General features: G+C 35.0%; 2 protein-coding genes across 2 annotated transcripts; one reads left to right on the forward strand and one right to left on the reverse strand.

The window, feature by feature from the left end:
- Window positions 1-250: 250 nt before the first annotated feature.
- Window positions 251-1,251, reverse strand: LOC107640675 (uncharacterized). Its single transcript, XM_088488988.1, has 4 exons — window positions 1,027-1,251; window positions 787-922; window positions 422-517; window positions 251-335 (listed from the first exon to the last, which is right to left on the reverse strand). The coding sequence occupies exons 1-4, from the start codon at window positions 1,179-1,181 to the stop codon at window positions 270-272; spliced, it is 453 nt and encodes a 150-aa protein (XP_088345114.1). The 5' UTR covers window positions 1,182-1,251; the 3' UTR covers window positions 251-269.
- Window positions 1,252-11,395: 10,144 nt separating this feature from the next.
- Window positions 11,396-14,442, forward strand: LOC107643673 (plant/protein). Its single transcript, XM_088488994.1, has 5 exons — window positions 11,396-11,953; window positions 13,274-13,373; window positions 13,478-13,613; window positions 13,883-13,978; window positions 14,063-14,442. The coding sequence occupies exons 1-5, from the start codon at window positions 11,548-11,550 to the stop codon at window positions 14,198-14,200; spliced, it is 876 nt and encodes a 291-aa protein (XP_088345120.1). The 5' UTR covers window positions 11,396-11,547; the 3' UTR covers window positions 14,201-14,442.
- Window positions 14,443-15,090: the final 648 nt, after the last annotated feature.

The following is a 15,090-nucleotide window of genomic DNA, read 5'->3' on the forward strand; positions in this document are numbered from 1 at the left end:
TGTCGTATACGTGTAACATAACCGTACATGCTATATATATTCTTTTCAATTATAATCAAGAAATCAATTTCTTACAGTTTTACTAAGCTATAATAATAATTTTGTACATTTTTTTTCGTGGCTTTAATAGTTTTATACATCTTATCATTTTTCTTTTTCTTTTTTCTTTCCCTATCGGGGGCCTAAGAAACTTAGCATAATGTGCTTCCCTGCCAATGCCATTTATCACAAAAGGGAACTTTAATTTTCATATCGAGTCAGCCTGGTCTTCAAGTGACCGTTTCCGAGCTCGCAGATTGAGCTGAAGGCTTTCGGGTAGTGGAGGTGTCCTCCCTCTGCGGAATAGACATTGCGGACGTTATGGTTTGGAAGTTATTTAAGTAGCACAGATGGAAAATAACAATTTGTTAGTTTTCTTTACCGATGAGGCTTCTATCTCAGCAACACCCTCACAACCTTGACCACCTCCTTGTAGCAAGTCACAGTACTTTACTGCTTCATTTTCATCTTCAAATTCCTGCAAATATATTGTGAAGTTGTAAGCAATTAAACCATTCTAATGACTGAAAAGTTGCAATAAATACGCAGTATCTTACAAACAAGACCTACTCAAGGTGTTTTATATGCAGCAGCAAAAGAATCATCATATTACCATTTAATCAAAATAAAATGGTAGAGCATAAAGTTAGAATTTGTTGGAAATTCACATTACTAAATGTTCACAACGACACAATACTTTGATAATTATAAATTTAACCGTGGTGATGCATTTGTATGAATATATACCAGCACTCCCTCTCTAATATCTTCCACAAGCATTTGAAACTTTGTTCCTCCCCTTGCTTGTTTGGACTGATTCCCAAGTCCAGATCTCCAGTTGCCTCCTTTGGAAAATAATAAGCCAAGCTCTCTCTCAACCTCACTGTTAGAGATTAAGAAAAAGAAAGAGAAAAAAAATCTCAGGTAGGAAATATGGTGTATACTACTAAGGAGGGGTGAAAAAGCAAGCATAAAAGTGGATCAAACCTTCTATTTCTTCGGGTTTTCATTGTCCACAATTGATTTTCCTTTTGCGTTAGTACATAAACAGGCTTTGAAGTTTCTCTCCAAGGGTTGGAATCTAATACTGTTAAAATGAACGAAAGGAACAAACAAAATATTAATAATGCTTTACTTGCCATATAAACCTTCAATTTTCTATGACAATCTCCCTATCCACCTACACACATGGGTACACCCAACAGGGACACGGGCATATCAATCTATCCAAAAATGCGTGCAACACAACCAGCACTATGTACAACACAGGCAACCACAGCATATTTAAACATGCAGCAAGGTAGTATAAATCATTTACTTTTGGTTTTGGAGAGGAAGAGACCGAAAGAAAAGGGTTTGAAGAGTAACATGAAGTCCTCTTTACTCTTGAAATCCTTCCTTTTCATCCCTTCCCCTCCAAAACTCCAACTGGCAAACACACCCTAAAGCAACGCTCCACTGTTGTAGCGTCTTTTCTTTCTTTTTCTATTTTTTCTTTTTTCTTTTCATATATATATATATATATATTTTTTTTCTTTTTGTAATAAAGTACCTACAAAAATATCAATGCATATGGTTTTACATTTAATTAACACATGAGTATGTACCCGACTCCCATGATTTCAATGAAAATACAACACACACCTTTTACTCAACTAATGTCCCAAGTTTTCCCATACTTGAATGATATACACTCACTAGCCTAAGCTAATAAAAGATCCAAATTATGGACATTTATTGTTTTTCGCTTTAGGGCTTGTAATGTGCTAAAATTAAGAACAAGTGGGTTAAGCGTAGGCTCAAAGTTGGCTAACAATGGAAGATAAAAGGTAAGGCTATTTGGGTAAGTGAGCTAATTGAAACAATGGTCTCAATCGTATAAATGCATGTCTGCATAAAATAATGGACATAAAGAATCAAACAAATCAAAGATTACAATCATAGAGAGAGAATAATGCACACAAGAAGGAAAATAAGTGGTTATATGACGTAACCACACAATTAGGCTCAAAACTCACAAGCTTGTGTTCTTAGCTCAAAACATGATCCACAATATATATAATTCAAGTAAGTTTAATGAAAAATTTTCACTCAAATCAATTAGGGCGCCCTACAGATAGAAATCTTGAAAATTTCATTATTTTGACTAAGCTTATTATGTATATATATGCAAAATAGGAAAATGCGACAAAAAGTCCTAGAAGACCTAAAAAAATGAAATGGAAAAGTGTTGAGATTAGAAATTTGTCACCCAAAAACGCCGATTGGTCGGACGACCTCCCCACACTTTAAAGTTTGCACCGTCCTCGGTGCATTCAAAGATGAGCAAGGGGGTACGGCGACTACACGGGTTGCCACCTTCAGCTGGTGGATCAACTGGTTGCTGCGTGTTCTTTGTCCTGCTTCCGTTTTAGCTTATAATGACTCATCCTGAAAATAGAAGACAGGATAGTAAGAAAAGTAAATGCAAAAGCAAGGAAGCATATATTGTTGGAATGAGGTAAATACCACTAGAATCGAATGAGTGACCCAATGTGCGACATGGATAAAAGGTGAGTGTGTATTCCAAGTTGCGCGCAGTTTAGAACACACATACTAACTTGAAAAGCTATGTCACAGTTACACAAAAAGGAACATGCACTTCACTTATTCTAGTGTGCTTGAGATGCTCTAAACTCGTAGGTTAAGACAACCGAACAAGCAATAAAGAAGCATGAAAGCATTCAAGCCAAAAATCAAGCAATTGTGAATTGGATGATGAGTGGACATTGATTGATATGTAAGTAGACTTTAATGTACAAATGGTGTATGAAACTTACACAACAAACAATGACACGCTTTGAATTTGGCTCACATCACCTAGTGGACATAAGATGGAAAACATGGTTGCTATGCAATATAGTGAAAGAGAACTAGATATGAAAAGTCAATCACATAGCAAGTATGGTCCATATAGCTTGAGAATTTCAAAAGGATGTTCCTAGGTAAGCTTCCAATCCAATTTCACAAAAGAAACATATGCCAAAATGATTAGCTCACATATGTGTAGAGCACATAAGTAAATAATTAATGGTCAATCATGTCATTAAGGCATAAGCATAACATATGGATGCATATGATCAAGAAACACAATGCATTAAGATAGATGCACGACATCCATCAAAAAATTGCCTAATCAAAGAAAAGGATTCAAATCACATGGTGGCCAAATCATGCAATTCAAAAAGGTTTAAGAAGCTTGAAGGCAATCCTCATGTACTTGGTATGCACAAGTGTTCACTATAGAAACTCAAAACCAGGTGATAACTTGTAACCTCAACAAGAGAATCCAACAATGAATATCCAAAAATAATTATGCTAAAATAGCATCAAGTAAATAAGCAGCAATAACAGCAAACAAGATTAATAATCCAACACTTATAATGAGAAATAGAAAATTAAACAAAAATGAAACTAGCTAAACAACTAACTAACTAAAAGGAATGGTTATAAATGGTGTTTGGTATTGTTGGATGATGGGTAAGAGAAGGGAAGAAGAGAAGAGAAGATAGAAGAAGGAAAGGAATGGAAAGAAGAGAAGAAAAGAGGAGTGGTGAAGAGGGCTATCCACGCATACGCGTGGAGTGACGCGTGCGCGTGGTGAGGTGAAATGGAAGCGACGCGTACGTGTGGGTCACGCATACGCGTGGTGTGTTATTCAGAGAGGGCCGACGCGTACGCATAAGGTGATGCATACGCATGGGTAGAGTTGTGCCTCGCGAACAAAGTTGGCATGAAGTGGGCACAACTCTCGGGTTTTTGGCTGGGGGGGTGAAAATTTTGCATCCACGCGTACGCGTGGGTGACGCGTGCGCGTGGATGGTCGAAAGCCTGGGGTCACGCATACGCGTGGGTTGGTGCTCTGTTTTTGAAAATTTTTCTATGTTCTTGCACCAAACCAAGCATTCCAACCTCCAAACAGCTACCAAAACACCATAAGACCTTATTTAATATACCAAACTCCTAAATAAACTCAACAAACCAATCAAAATATAAAATTAAACTAATCCTACCAATATTTACAAAAGAGAAAAAGGAAAGATTTTACCGTGGTGGGGTGTCTCCCACCTAGCACTTTTATTTATTGTCTTTAAGTTGAACTTATGGGGAGCTCCTCATCAAGGTAGCTTGTGCTTGTACTCATCTTGGAACATGCACCAATGCTTGGGTCTCCAATAAGCCTCATTCTTCAAAATTAATAGCTTCAAGCCTTGATGGAGTTCCGCACAAGCTATGAGCTCCCAAAATTGATCCTTATGTATTCCCGGATCCCATATCTTGTTCCCACACCCGTCTTCAAGTTGATTATCACTAATCCATCCGGGTGGCATGACCTTAGAATTCTCACTTAAGCGACCAAACATCCTCCTAGACCCAAGCAATCTAGTTATACACCAACGATTGCTATTAAGCCTTGAACATGTAACCATCATGAACTTTGATTTACAATGTCAACGACTAACCATCTCCCTTTTTCTCTTAAAGCCACAAAGTGCTCTAAGTTGCCCATTCGTCTCAAGCAAACCATATTCAAGTGGGCTAATTAAGCTTAGAGATAAGAGATTTACCCACTTGAATGAAAAAATGTATGGTGATGGCTTGGGGAGAGGTGTTTCCAAGGGCCTTACAAGCTCCACTCCCTTGTGTTCTTCTTTGATTACCTCCACCTCTAAGCAAGCTTCTTTAATTTTAACTTCTTCCTCTTGGTAGCTTCCTTCAACCTCTTTTTCATTGATTACCAAGGGCATGGAAGGTTGTGCTTCTTCTTCTTTAATCTTCATTTTAAGTCCAACGGGGGAGGATTCAATTATGGATAAGAAGTCACCAATGATTGAATCCATCTCTTGATAAACCTCTTTAAAGTCTCCAACAATGATATGCCTTGGAGGTTGTACACCCTCCTCAACATCAATTTCAAGCTTCTTGGAAGAGGGCTCCATGATTCTACATTCCCATGGACTTTCAACATCTCCTAAATCTTCAACCACTTCTTCCTCTTCTTCGACAATCATAGCTTCATCCAATTGTTCCAATACCAAATCTAACTCCTCATTCTCCACCGGATTTTCTAATCTCTCCTTCATACTACGTTCTTCAATTGATTCTCCACAATTGGCAATGGAAGTGCCTTGAGTGTTCAAGCATTGGGAGGTTAATCAGTTTACCACCTCAGTCAAGGCGACCATGAATTCTAGTGTCTCCTTTTGTATTTCCCTTTGCCCTTGAAGTAACAAAATGAGAAAATCATCCATTGGAGCTTGGGGTGGATAGGAGGGTTCATTATTTTGGATAAAGGATTCATAATAGGAAGATGGTTCTTCTTGATGAAAATACGGAGATGGAGTGTATTGAGGTGGTTCTTGGGAGTAATTGTATTGGAATGTGGGTGGTTCTATAGGTTTTCTCTCATAATGGTCACAAGGATAAGGTAAGGGTGATTGGTTATATGATAGATGAGGGCCATAGGAAGGTATTTGGTGGAAAGGGACTTGTGAGTATGGTTGAGGGCTATGTTGAGGATGAGGCTCATAGGCATATGGTTTTTGATAGTCACAAGGAGGTCTACCATAGCCATTAGATTGATATGAATCATGGAATGGTTGTTGCTCATAATACATTGGTGGAGGTTGTTGCCAAAAGGATTGATCATACGCTTGAGGTTCCTCCCACCCTTGATGGTTCCAACCTTGGTGCATGTTCTCATTGTAATCTCCACTTCCTACAACATAGTTGTAACTAAACTCATAGTCAAAAGGGTGAGAATTCATGATAGCAAGAGCAAATAAAAATAAAATCTAATAAGAAACAAAAAGAACCAAATCCTAAAACTAGCAAAAACTAACAAGCAATCCAAAACTCAAGCTATTCACAATATTAACATATGTACAATAACCAATAACAAGGCACACATTTGCAATTCCCAGGCAACGGCGCCATTTTGATGAACGAATTTTTCGTTGGTATAGAATTTCACAAATGAAATCTCGTTACAAGTATAGTTTCTAAACCAACAAACAATCCTCTCATGCAAAAATTTGGTTGTCACAAGTAACAAACCCCAATAAAAATAATAACCGAAGTATTTAAACCTCGAGTCGTCTCTCAAAGAAATTGTAGGGAAGTGTTCTTATTATTGGTTATGAGATGCATATTTTAGGATTTTGAATAAGAGACATGAAAAGTAAATGGCAAGAAAGTAAATGAAACTCAAATGATAAAAAGGTCTTGGCAAGGGTTGATGGTTAAGGATCTTTATCCTTGTTACGAACCACAATATGATCATTGCAAGGATCAATCTCATTAAGTCATCCTCTAACGAATGGAGGAAAATCAAATGAGCTACACCAATCCTAATCCATAAGTCCTAACATTCTCACTAATTAATTTAGGGAAGGCTAGAGTCAATGGACACCAATTATCAAGACTTGGACATTAGTAACTCAAGTTCACCTAAGTTACCATCCCAAGCCAAGAACACAAAAATCTACTCTAACATCCTTCCAAACATTTTGTCAAACACTTGGAAGGCATAAAAGGAAAGCAAGATAGAATTAGGAAGAAAAGTAAATCTACAACTACTAATTGCAAGAAATCAACAACAAAGTAATATAAAAGAAATCAACATGAATTGCATTAAAGGAAAATAGAAGGAACAAGAGTGCATCAACAACAAAGTAAACAATTACAAAGAACAAAATGCTAAACTAGGAAAGCAAAGGTAGAAGAACAAGAATTTGTAAAGAAAAAGTAAATCAAAGCAAGAATTAAACCTAGATCTAAGAAATCCTAATCTACATCTAACCTAATTCTAGAGAGAAAAGAGAGCTTCTCTCTCTAGAAACTAACTAAAGCATGATGACAACTCAACTATGTGCTTCCTCCCCTTGACTCCTCTTGAATTCTGCATGTAATAGGCTCAAAAAATGAGTTGGATTTGGGCCTGGGCCGCTCAGAAATTATCTCCAGCGTTTTCACTTTAATGAGGTCACGTGCGAGCATCGACGCGTACGCGTGGGTCATGCATACGCGTCGATTGGCATTTTACTTTCCACGCGTACGCGTCATGTACGCGTACACTTCGCCATGCGACTTCACATTCACGCGTGCGCGTCGTTCCACGCGTGTACATCGTTCCACGTGTGCGCGTCGATGAATGCATCCCAAATCCTTGATTTTTCATGATTTCTCCACTTTGCATACTTTTCTCTTCACTCCTTTGATCCATTCCAGCCTTTTCAACCTGAAATCACTAACAAACTCATCAAGGCATCTAGTAAAATCAAAGGTGAATTAAAATTAACCAATTAAGGGACTAAAAAGCATGTTTTCACACTTAAGCACAAATTAGGATAAATTTATAAAACCATGCTATTTCATTGAATAAGTGTGGGAGTAATGGATGAAATCCACTAAAATTAAGCACAAAATGTACCACGAAATAGTGGTGCATCACGGACCCAATTTTGTTTCTAAATAAGTTTGACATAAATCGGGGGTCTGGAGGCCAGGTTGTGCTCCGTCAAAGTTTGGACTAAAAACACAGTTTTCATCAAACTTGCAAAACCTCCAAATTTCAAAACACAAAACTTCCAAAACTCTTTTAAACCAACCAAAACTCAGCCTTTCAACATCAAACATTTCCAATCCATATAATCAACTCCCACATTATATCCACATCCAACCAAGACTCTATTTTCATCAAGTTCCAACCCAATATTTCTAATTCACAACACTCAATACAAGTCATTAAATATCCTTATCAAATACATTATCAACTGCAAATTCACCAATCATTATACGCACCTAATCCATGTCATGAACAATTCATACAACCATCAACAAGAACACCAAATTCATAACCTCCAAGGATATTAGCCAAATGCATAATTATCATTTTCGAGCCAATCATCAACACCAACAATCCAATCCTTATCCTAGGGTCACTAGCCTAAGTTTTCACATTACATTATATTTTAGATACAGGAAACTGAAAACCATACCTTGGCTGATTCTCCACTCAACCCGGAACACTTCCAAATTTCAACTTTCAAGGTTCCAAAACCTCACCAACAGATTTTCAAGCTTATAGCTCCACCCCAAAGCTTTCCAAAATCATCAATCAAGCTCCAATATACTTATACACACTACCTATTCCACAATATCATATCCAAAACATAACAACTCAATAACAAAACACAACACTTCAAGTATTTCACTTAGGGTTGAGAATCTTACCAAGTCCAAGGATCAAAGAGGCAAGAAGAAGCTTTTCCTTCAAGCTAATTGGATACTATAACATCAAAACTAAAAAATCTCAACACTTTACCCAATAAATTTTCGAGATTAAGGGCTGGAAATTCAGAGAGGGATTCGTAGCTTACCTCAAGAACAAATTTGTGAGCTTTGTAGAGCTTGACGCTTGGCCGCAAACGGTGCGGCGATCGGAGTTCCGGATCAAAAGTTATGCACTTTAAACAAACCAAGGGTTTGCTTCTTCATCCTTTTCCCATGGCTGCTTCAACGTGTTCAGCTTGCCAAATGGGGAGAGAAAGAGCTGAGCTCATTTATTTAATGTGAATGGGTTGGGCTCACTGGCCCAATTTAGGCCCAGTTCGGCCCGTTCAGCCCAATCTTGGGCTAATTTCTTTAAAATTAGTTTTGAAATTCTCGTTTTAATTTTCTCTATCATATTAAACCATAAAAAATCACATTTATGATTTTCTAGAATAAATTTTAATTTGTGGGTTAATTAGTCATTAATTAACCGAGTTTTACAGGAAGCGTGACATTTTGATAGTTAGGGTGTTACAACTAAAAATATTATTGGACACATAAAACTTTTAATAAAAATTATTATTGATTTATTCGTACCCAATTATTAATTATTTTATTATTTGTTTAAAATAATTTTATATAGTTGATTAAAATAATTGTCATATCAAAAATAATATTTATTATTTGCAATTTTTTAATTTAACTATTTTTTCTTAATTATACTGAGAGCAAATAAAAATATAAAAATAACTTAAAAATCAAAACAAGAAAGAAATTTCATATTCAAAAATTTAAACATAACATATTAAAGAAGAATAGTCGTACTATATAAATTGAGGCAACAGTTCAAATTTAAATTAATTTAAAACTAATTTAATCAAATACCAATATTAGAATTAAATTTCTTAAATAATATTTAATCTATTCTAGTTCTTAGACACGTATAGATTAGAGCCATTCTCGTAAGGACAACCAACTGAAACAACATCATAAGTTCGAACATTTAGAATTCGTGCAAATTCAGACCATCTCCTTGTTAAATAAATTTCATCATCTGCTATCCATGCAATACAGTAAGGTATAGAATTGTCACACCGAGAAACTAAACTGACATTTATTTCCCTCAATGCCATTTTATTGATACAAAAGAAGGCCTGTAATTTCTAAAAAAAATCATAATATGTTATAAAATTATTTTAATTACAAAAAACTTAAAATAAAAAATTTAAATATATTACCAATCGTTGAAATTGTTCTTCGAGTTTGATACGAATTTACCAGAACTAAACTTAAATTGAGGAAATTCTTCTCCACTTCGAAGATTTCCGGGCAGACATAGAAAGCATGGAAAGGATGGAACTTGAACTTGGCCTACAAAGCTCCATAGAAATAATTCCTCAATAAAAAATTGAGTTCCTCCCAAAAAAACTGACTTTACCCACATTCCATTAGGTTGGTCATAATATGTGAGTAGATCCAACCATCCTTTGGTAATATAGAGTTTACTGTGCCTTGAGATGGCATTTGATAGATGTGGTGCATTATAAACGATTGCGATAAAAGACAATCGCACTGGAACATTAGACGAAAAAAATAAATTGGAGTAAGAACAATCATTAAATTATCAAAAGAATAATATAATAGAATGAGTATATAAAAAATACTATAAAAAGTTATAAATTGTACCTTAAAAGGATTAACCTCATGAAAAACGAAGAATACATTCTTATTCTATGAAGTAGTCAAGGAAGAATAATAAATTAAAAAAAAAATAGAGTTGACTGTCAGATCTAGACTCATGAAAAAAAAAAAACTATATATAGCCTTTATTAGAACAAAAAGTAATTATATAACTTAGTTATTATTAAGTTATTTTTTTATTATTTACATTATACATCATATATTTGCTGTGATTGAATAAGCTATTATCATATCATATACATTTTTATCATGATTAGAATAATAGATTTTTGTTTAATTTTCTAAAGTAGATATCAATATCAACTTGTCGGAAATTATTTGATGTATTAACATAATTACCTAGAAAATAAAACATAACAACTAAAATTAAATTTATTAACTAATTGAAGTTAGGTATACAATGTTTGGCAATTATTTTAACATTTAATTATTGGTATCTATTATTATTATTATTATTATTATTATTATTATTATTATTATTATTAATATAAATTGGTCATTATTAACATAACAACTTGCCATTAATAAAATTATTCTATAATGAATGAGAATTAGAATTGTATCTATATAATTAAAATGATTAAAAATATTTTCGATTGATAATTAGTTTAATAATGCATTAAATATTAAATTTATATAATTAGAATAAAAATATTTTTTAAATTAGTATAATCATGTATTATTCATTAAATACTAATTGTAATATATAATTATAATATTATAATATAATTATAATAAATATAATTTTCTAAAATAAATTTAAAAGAGAGAGTAATACTTTTATTTTGGAGGGAAAATGAATTTATGAAGAATTGACACATCATTTTTATTAGTTGATAATGCAATAAATATTTTTCTTTTACCAAAGATAGAAAGACTCGAACCCGCAACTTCTAAATGAGTATGAGGAAACTATGTTATTTGAGTTATAGCTTGCTGGCATAATAATGTAATAAATATTGATTTTATATAATTATAATAAAGATATTTTCCTAAATTAACATTATTCATTAAATGTTAATTGTAATATAATTATAATAAAAATATTTTTCTAAAATAAATTTGGAAGAGAGAATAGTATTTTTATCTTAAATAAAAAATAAATTCATAAAAAATTGACACCTCATTTTTATTAGTTCGAGAAAAATCTAAGTTTAGGCTTCTAGTGTATTAAGGAGATAGATTAGTTTTTATCTCTTTCTAAGACTTATATTTTGAATTTTTTCGATTCTTTATTTTTTTTTGAAAGTTTTGAAGAAAAACATTCTTTACAAATATAATTTTTTTTAAAATACATTAAAATTATAATTTAATAACTTTAATCGATACCGCCGTAAAAACAATAAAATCAGATGCCTTGTTTCTTCTATAGTTTCTTCCCTAGTTTCTACTTTCTTCTTTAGTTTTCTTCTTCTCCGGCTCTTCCTTGCGCGCCTCCACCAGCTTCCTCCTTCTTCTCTTCCATCATTCCCATCACGCGTCAACACGCGAGCGATGGATTCCCTCTCCACTGTCTCCCCTTCCATGGTGCTCCCTCCACCAAATCCTTTCAACCGCCACACGCGCCACCTTGCACTCTTCTCACGCGCCCCTCTCCCTCCCAGTCTTCTCTCTTCCTCGACGTCTTTCTCCAAACTCTTCAGCATCAGCTTCATCAGAAGAAGAACAAGAAGGACCACGAGAGGCTTAAACGACGTCTCGTGCAGCGCTGGCGGTGCCGACGACGTTAAGGGAAGCAAAAACGACGGTGGATACGATGAAGAGGAGGAGGTTGAGAGGGCGCTTCATATGGACGGGACCATCCCTGGAACCTCCGACGAGTTCGTCAAGCGTGTCTCGTCTCGCGCTTACGACATGCGCAGGCATCTCCAACAATCCTTCGATACCAGTAGCTACGATGGTGCGTTTTCCTTATTCTGATGTCGTCCCCCCCCCCCCCCCCCTCTCTCTCTTTCTCTAATTTTAGGGTTTATTTAGATGTTAGGGAAATTTGGACTTGCTCTGATAAAAGGAAAGTAGTTTAGTTGAAGTACCTGCTGAGTAGCTGTCCCTAATTTTTGGTTAAAAAAAATTGATTAGAGCTGCCAGTTTTGGAGAGGCATACCACTTACAGAATTTGAAATGCTTGAATAGAAATGACTACTAGTGGTTTCAACCCTTGAGGGAAAAATAAAACCCGAAACCTTAGGAAAGTTATTTGATTTTGTTTGCTTGGGTACATGAATGTTCTGTGCCCTTGATGATACATCACTATACCAATTATGGTACTTATTGCTGTTTGTGCTCTTTTGATAAGAGAAAGAAAAAGGAGAAAGGTGGTCCATTGCATGATGCTCAGTCTAGTGGTCTCTGAACATAATTGATGTACATACCATAGCCTAACATCTCTAGTCCCCTGTGTGAAGAATTGAGATACTTTTCTAGGATTTAAATGCATGATCTAGGACACAACGAATGACCTTACATTTCTGTCAAGGCTCATCCGAAGAAAGAAAGAAGGGAAGAGCAGAAGATAGTTATATACAAAAAGGATGAACAAAACAACAAGGATGTGACCATCAACTATGCTAAGCTTTCCTATCTTTTTTTTTTTTATTGTTCAACAAAGTGGATCCCTTTGGAGAGGATTATGGAAAAATCAGAGGGTTAGCAGCAAAAATTAGTCATTGATGAAGTTCAGTGTTCATCTCAAACCAAAACCACCAAAATAGTGTACTGCAGGCTTCTATAGGGGTTTTCCATCATGGCAAATATAACTGTATGATGTGTTGCGGAATAGTCTGATCCATGCGAGTAACTGATCCGATCTAGTTAGGCCAGACTTGATTGTTGTTTTAAACATACAACAGTGGAGCGTTGCTTTAGGGTGTGTTTGCGAGTTGGAGTTTGGAAGGGGAAGGGATGGAAAGGAAGGGTTTCAAGAGTAAAGAGGACTTCATGTTACTCTTCAAACCCTTTTCTTTCCGTCTCTTCCTCTCCAAAACCAAAAGTAAATGATTTACACTACCTTGCTGCATGTTTAAATATGCTGTGGTTGCCTGTGTTGTACATAGTGCTGGTTGTGTTGCACGCATTTTTGGATAGATTAATATGCCCGTGTCCGTGTTGGGTGTACCCATGTGTGTAGGTGGATAGGGAGATTGTCATAGAAAATTGAAGGTTTATATGGCAAGTAAAGCATTATTAATATTTTGTTTGTTCCTTTCGTTCATTTTAACAGTATTAGATTCCAACCCTTGGAGAGAAACTTCAAAGCCTGTTTATGTACTAACGCAAAAGGAAAATCAATTGTGGACAATGAAAACCCGAAGAAATAGAAGGTTTGATCAACTTTTATGCTTGCTTTTTCACCCCTCCTTAGTAGTATACACCATATTTCCTACCTGAGATTTTTTTTCTCTTTCTTTTTCTTAATCTCTAACAGTGAGGTTGAGAGAGAGCTTGGCTTATTATTTTCCAAAGGAGGCAACTGGAGATCTGGACTTGGGAATCAGTCCAAACAAGCAAGGGGAGGGACAAAGTTTCAAATGCTTGTGGAAGATATTAGAGAGGGAGTGCTGGTATATATTCATACAAATGCATCACCACGGTTAAATTTATAATTATCAAAGTATTGTGTCGTTGTGAACATTTAGTAATGTGAATTTCCAACAAATTCTAACTTTATGCTCTACCATTTTATTTTGATTAAATGGTAATATGATGATTCTTTTGCTGCTGCATATAAAACACCTTGAGTAGGTCTTGTTTGTAAGATACTGCGTATTTATTGCAACTTTTCAGTCATTAGAATGGTTTAATTGCTTACAACTTCACAATATGTTTGCAGGTATTTGAAGATGAAAATGAAGCAGTAAAGTACTGTGACTTGCTACAAGGAGGTGGTCAAGGTTGTGAGGGTGTTGCTGAGATAGAAGCCTCATCGGTAAAGAAAACTAACATTGTTATTTTCCATCTGTGCTACTTAAATAACTTCCAAACCATAACGTCTGCAATGTCCATCTTGCAGATATTTGATCTTTGCCAGAAAATGAGGGCTCTTGCAGTTTTATTCCGCAGAGGGAGGACACCTCCACTACCCGAAAGCCTTCAGCTCAATCTGCGAGCTCGGAAACGGTCACTTGAAGACCAGGATGACTCGATATGAAAATTAAAGTTCCCTTTTGTGATAAATGGCATTGGCAGGGAAGCATACATTATGCTAAGTTTCTTAGGCTCCCGATAGGGAAAGAAAAAAGAAAAAGAAAAATGATAAGATGTATAAAATTATTAAAGCCACGAAAAAAAATGTACAAAATTATTATTAGAGCTTAGTAAAACTGTAAAAGAAATTGATTTCTTGATTATAATTGAAAAGAATATATATAGCATGTACGGTTATGTTACACGTATACGACAAAACGCATTTACAATACTCAGCACGTGAAAATTATATACTTCTCTTGATGTTATTGTTTCTTTTTCATCTTGTTGTTCTGTCGTTGCATCTTCTTTTTCTGCTAATCCTGCTTTTAATTATTGTTGTTTTTCGTTCGATTTCTTCATCATCGATCTCTTTTTCTTTCTCTCGACCAGCCTACTCTCTTTTATTTTTCATCTTTTAGTATTGATACAAAATAATTTTTACGAAAAACATGAAAACCGCTAAAATTTTAGTTAAATAATACAAAACTGTAACTTGAAAAATATAGAATTTTTTTTTGTTTATAATTATTTCTAATTTAAAATTAGACCAGCTTATGTACGTCAAATTCGCTTTACCGTGTCTGACCTCATAGGGTCCACCTGGTATGTAGAACCTTAACTGCATTTTACAAATAAGCTCATATATTTAAGTACGAGATCTTAACAACTCCTAGATAAAAGGGGAAGATAACTACCCGCTAGAATAGGAAGGGAGGTTACAAAAGTGGCCACAAGATCACTCATTCGATTGTGTAAATACCTCTTCCAACTCGAGTATTTTTCAACTTTAATCTACATAAAAACCTACCTAAAACTCTTGCTAATTTAAGCATTGGAATCCCTTGCAGGTAT

Source organism: Arachis ipaensis, chromosome B5 (genome assembly GCF_059453495.1).
Source record: "Arachis ipaensis isolate K30076 ecotype BB chromosome B5, ASM5945349v1, whole genome shotgun sequence".
NCBI classification, from domain to species: Eukaryota; Viridiplantae; Streptophyta; class Magnoliopsida; order Fabales; family Fabaceae; genus Arachis; species Arachis ipaensis.

Bases quoted from the DNA above. Each gene is read 5' to 3' on its own strand.
- LOC107643673 (XM_088488994.1), top strand. From the start codon at position 11,548: ATGGATTCCCTCTCCACTGTCTCCCCTTCCATGGTGCTCCCTCCACCA. The intron at 11,954-13,273 runs GTGCGTTTTCCT...TCATTTTAACAG, and splicing joins CGATACCAGTAGCTACGATG to TATTAGATTCCAACCCTTGG. The intron at 13,614-13,882 runs GTATATATTCAT...ATATGTTTGCAG, and splicing joins ATATTAGAGAGGGAGTGCTG to GTATTTGAAGATGAAAATGA.
- LOC107640675 (XM_088488988.1), bottom strand. From the start codon at position 1,181: ATGGCAAGTAAAGCATTATTAATATTTTGTTTGTTCCTTTCGTTCATT. The intron at 518-786 runs GTATATATTCAT...ATATATTTGCAG, and splicing joins ATATTAGAGAGGGAGTGCTG to GAATTTGAAGATGAAAATGA. The intron at 336-421 runs GTAAAGAAAACT...TCTATTCCGCAG, and splicing joins CTGAGATAGAAGCCTCATCG to AGGGAGGACACCTCCACTAC.